The following is a 4932-nucleotide window of genomic DNA, read 5'->3' as shown; positions in this document are numbered from 1 at the left end:
TGATGCTATTATGATTTTGGAGGGATCTAGAAACTTAGAAGAACTAGTAACCGGTTTTTTAAGGACCCAAACTCAAAATTGGACAAACTTAGGACCCAAATCCTCTACCATACCAAAATCCAGGACCCAAACACTAATTAACTCATAACAGAACTTGGTGTCCTCTTTCATCAGTGATTTTGTCGGACAAACTAGTGATAAAAAAAAGTTTGAGAAAGAAAACTAAAAATCTAGGCTTAGGGAAATTGTAAAGGCAAGTTGCCAAGTGAGAGTGGGGTTGGGGTGGCACCGTGGCAGAATTGTAAACGCAAGTTGCCACAACAGTTTGCTCTTAAAACAAAGTGTTGTTTTTTACCTCCTCTTATGTCATTGTTTTGATGTGGAAAATGGGTCATTTGTCAATATTTTTAAACACAAAATTGACTAAAAAGACCAAAATTAATAATTCCTGAGTGAAAAGGACACTTAGATTTAGATACTGTTTAAATGGCCAAAATTTGGCCAGGATGTAACCAGTTTCATCGTTCCCATTTTCAAATATTTTTTCTTATTTTTTATTTACGCAGGATGCATCCAGTTTCATCCTTGTTATGTTTTAAATTTAAGCAAGGATGAATCCAGTTTCATCCTTGCTATTTTTTTTTGTCCATTTCACCAGAACTATTTTTTACTCGTCCATTTGAACCGTGATTAAATTTTTTTTTGACAAATGACCCATTTTCCGATTTTTAAAACATGTTTCTAATGGACGAGTAAAAATTATTACGGGTGAAATGGACAAAAAAATGTAAGGATTAAACTGGATTTATCTTGACTTAAATTTAAAAAATAACGAGGATGGAACTGGATGCATCTTGATGTAAATTAAAAATAAGAAAAAGTATTTGAAAATTGGTAGGATAAAACTGTTTACATCCAGGTTATTTTAACATTTTTGTCCATTTAAACAGTATCAAAACCTAGATGTCTTTTTCACCGAAAAATTATTGATTTTGGTATTTTTAACCAATTTTGTGTTTTTTTTTTTACTGTTTTAGTGATATATCCTTTTAAGTGAAACTACGGAATTGAATTGCAAAGTCATCAGTAGTAGGCCTTGTAATATTCCAGTGTACCCATTTCTGCTTTTAGACTTTAGACATTTTTGCTTTTAGACTTTAGACCTTGACCCTCAATAAATTCCGCAATCGAACCCTAGCGATTGTGAACGACAGATACGACCGGACCAATAATCAGTCTTTAGCCTATGCCCCAGGGTACAAGTTAACATTACCCTACAAGAAAATTCATTGTTCGAAAGACTTTCTCCACTCATTCACTGGAATTGGTACAATCAAGATATTGACCCTGCAAAAGTCTAGACCAATTCGGGTACATATGATTCAAGGAATCAAGCTAGCAAACCATTCATGAAAGCAGGTATCCAAAAACATAGTATGGGTAGTTTTTTTAAGGTGTTCGTCAAAATTCTTTCTCTGATTCTGATATGCTATGGCTTGCAAACTAATGCGGTAACGGTTGTTTTTCACAACTCCTGTTCTGGAGATCCTATCACCTCTAATACATATCAGTCAAACCTGAATCTTCTTCTGTCTTCTCTAACAAATTCATTTCACAAAACAATCATCCGTAATGGGTATTACAACCACACAGTTGGTCGAAATCCTAATACCGCCTATGGAATGTATCAGTGTAGAGGTGATATTACACTAGATGAATGTCGACACAGTGTTAATTCAGCAGCAAAAGAAGTACTACTTCGCTGCCCCAAGATTAAACAAGCAATCATTACATACAAAGAACTTGTTGTTTTGAAAGTCTCTGATCAGTTATTCTTCTCGATCATGCAAGACAAACCATCATATACTCTCCCTAATGCAAAGTCGATTACAAATCCAGATGAGTTTAATCCACAGTTCGACAAACTAGCGAATAAACTTGTATCAGAAGTTGCATCAAATGGTATTTCCTCTACCAGTTCGTCTTCAACAAATAAAAAGTTGTATGCTAATGGAAGCATAGAGGTTACACGCTCACAGAACATATATGGGTTAGCTCAATGCACTTCTGATTTATCAGTTAGCAATTGCACTCAATGTCTACGTGGGCAAATCGATGATGTTCGGAAACTGTTTAGAGGGCGAATAGGTGCTAGAGTTATTTGTATGAGTTGCTTTTTCAGATATGAGTTGTATCCTTTATATCTACCCGATACGGCTCCATCACCATCTTCATCTCCGATGAACCCTCCATTGACAAATGGTAAGTGCATGCGTATATTTTACAAAGTTCCTTGTTTTAGATGGTTTAGTTTGAAGAAATGCTTAAAATCTGGATTAGTATTAATTTCTATGTGAACCTTTTCATGTTTTGCAGCAACGCGAAAGATTTCGCTGAAAGTGTTGGGTATTATAGTTCTTCCTTCAGTTATTGCCGTATTATCAATCATAGTCATTTTGCTGTATTTCTGCATAAAAACAAGAAAGAAAGCGGTAAAGGAAACTGATGGTAAGCTTTCTTATTCATTCCTATTTTTATTCACAAACCATTGAGTTCCAGGATTAGCTCCGAACTGGGTTTCAAAGTTAAATCTCACTAGCCATAAGTTCTTTTAACTCTACTTTTTTTTTTGAAGATATTGATGAGATTCAAAGTGCTGAATCCTTGCAATTCAAATTCAGTATTATAAGCGCTGCGACACAAAACTTCTCAGATGCTAATAAGCTTGGGGAAGGAGGATTTGGTACCGTATACAAGGTATCAATACCGATACTAAATCCAAAGACATTGGTTGAATTTTATAGTGGATGTATTACTTATCAAACATTCCAGTTCATTTATTTCGTTTGAGTGTCGTTGTTGTCAGGGTACACTCTTAGATGGACAAGAAACAGCTGTGAAGAAATTGGCTAAAAATTCAGGTCAAGGTGAAGAAGAATTTAAGAATGAAGTTGTATTATTAGTCAAACTACAACATAAGAATCTTGTTAGACTTCTGGGGTTCTGTTTAGATGGAGATGAAAAGCTACTTGTTTACGAGTTTATGAAGCATGGAAGCCTCGATCAATTCTTATTCGGTTTGGCCTCTCTCCATTCTGTTATTGCTATTTGCCGCACTGAAAAACACTTAACAAATCACTTGTCGAATGTGCATGTAGATCCCATTAAATCCACACACTTAGATTGGGGAAGGCGATACAAGATTATAGGAGGTATTGCTAAAGGTCTTGTCTATCTTCACGAGGACTCTCGACTTAATATCATTCACCGGGATCTTAAAGCCGGCAACATATTATTAGGAGAAGATATGGTCCCCAAAATTGCAGATTTTGGGATGGCTAGGATTTTCATGGAGAATCAAAATCAAGTCAGTACGAAACGAATTTGTGGAACTTTGTAAGTATTTTTTACATATCTATAAACCATGTCTTTGTATATGCATCTGAACATGTTGTTAATTAACTACATCAGGAAATTTTCCATCTGATTTTGCAGTGGGTATATGGCTCCTGAGTACGCAATGAATGGCAAGTTCTCCGTGAAATCAGATGTCTTTAGTTTCGGTGTCTTAATATTAGAGATTCTATGTGGAAGAAAAAGCAGCTCTTTCGGAAAAGAAGATGATGCAGAGACTATTTTAAGCTATGTGAGTCTTGACTGCATACATATTTAACTTGTCACTTTAGAATGGTAAATAAGTCTGATTTGTAATTTCATTCATAAAAACTCATATTTTGTAGGCATGGGAGCTCTGGAAGGAAGGTAAATATCATGAATTTTTAGATCCCATACTGAGAGAAAGTTATTCAACAAATGAAGTGGTGAGATGCATCCAAATTGGATTATTATGTGTTCAAGAAGATGTAGATGATAGACCCACAATGGCGATGATCATTCACATGCTTAATAATCACTCAGTCACACTTCCATCACCTTTATCACCATCCGCGTTTTTGTTACGTGATGAGAGAAGAGGACCCAACATCCCTGCCAAAGAAGCTGACAATGTAAGTGTGAATGAGGTGACGGTGACAGAACTTTACCCTCGTTGACACGGTACAAGCCACATTTGGCAGTTCAACTTGAGCTCTGGAAAATATGATTTAGTTTCCACGAATTTATCGTTGTGTTTATCATACAATAAGTTATGTTTCCCATTATATGAATCTAAATTGAGTAATTTCAGCAGATAAAACTAAAATTGAGACAAATATATTGAAGAAGGATGCATGATTTTTTAGTTTCTGGCTTATAAGAAAAACACGTACTAAAACTCTGTAAAGTTTCGAATCAGGCTTCTTTTTAGTTGGTTGTGCTTTTAAATCTTTAGGGGAAACGTGGCTGTTCATGTGAGGAATTGCTTCTATAGATCTTATAATTCCTGGATCGACACTGACAATTCTCTTTACAGTTCCAGTTTTAGGATCATAGCAACACAAAACACGTCTAGACCGCCAATGGCGCCAAAATAAAACTTGATGGCTCTTTGTCAAGGAAATTGGATCACGAATAAAACTGTCATCCAGGCCTTTCCAAGGAATTCTAAACTCTTTCCTCCATTCCCAATCAGTATCCTTCTTGTTGTTGGTATCTTTGAAAGGGAACTTACTTTTGTTCTTGTTAAATGACCACAAGTCTAGACTTTTGTCTTCCTCAGTGTGCGAAACATAAAGATATCCTCCCAATATCTTGACTTCACATACGCCCCTCTCACTTTCTGAACGCAAACGAGGTGGTTGCTGTTGAGGTACTCGAAACTTTTCGTCGGCCAAATCGAAAGTCACAACTCTCCATTTTAATGTGTCCATAAAATAAATCACACTGTTTCCTGCCACTCCGGAACATTATAGAATTGAATAGGGATATCTTTGACTTTCATGTTTCTCCACCCACAGCCATCATTTCCATGGGTATAAACTGTAGGGAAACGTA

General features: G+C 35.9%; 1 protein-coding gene across 1 annotated transcript; it reads left to right on the top strand.

The window, feature by feature from the left end:
- Positions 1 to 1313: 1313 nt before the first annotated feature.
- Positions 1314 to 4195, top strand: LOC113337750 (putative receptor-like protein kinase At4g00960). The gene is made up of 7 exons (XM_026583344.1): positions 1314 to 2262; positions 2377 to 2508; positions 2636 to 2757; positions 2867 to 3077; positions 3159 to 3396; positions 3496 to 3646; positions 3741 to 4195. The coding sequence occupies exons 1-7, from the start codon at positions 1410 to 1412 to the stop codon at positions 4050 to 4052; spliced, it is 2019 nt and encodes a 672-aa protein (XP_026439129.1). The 5' UTR covers positions 1314 to 1409; the 3' UTR covers positions 4053 to 4195.
- Positions 4196 to 4932: the final 737 nt, after the last annotated feature.

This window comes from Papaver somniferum, unplaced genomic scaffold (assembly GCF_003573695.1).
Source record: "Papaver somniferum cultivar HN1 unplaced genomic scaffold, ASM357369v1 unplaced-scaffold_17954, whole genome shotgun sequence".
In the NCBI taxonomy this organism is placed as follows: Eukaryota; Viridiplantae; Streptophyta; class Magnoliopsida; order Ranunculales; family Papaveraceae; genus Papaver; species Papaver somniferum.
The sequence above is the reverse complement of the archived record's forward strand: the minus strand, read 5'-3'. Positions and strand labels throughout refer to the sequence as shown.

What these genes read in the sequence shown, in the direction of transcription:
- LOC113337750 (XM_026583344.1), top strand. Translation starts at nt 1,410, where the DNA reads ATGAAAGCAGGTATCCAAAAACATAGTATGGGTAGTTTTTTTAAGGTG. An exon ending in AGCGGTAAAGGAAACTGATG is followed by an intron (nt 2,509 to 2,635) that starts GTAAGCTTTCTT and finishes TTTTTTTTGAAG; the next exon opens with ATATTGATGAGATTCAAAGT. An exon ending in CCTCGATCAATTCTTATTCG is followed by an intron (nt 3,078 to 3,158) that starts GTTTGGCCTCTC and finishes ATGTGCATGTAG; the next exon opens with ATCCCATTAAATCCACACAC.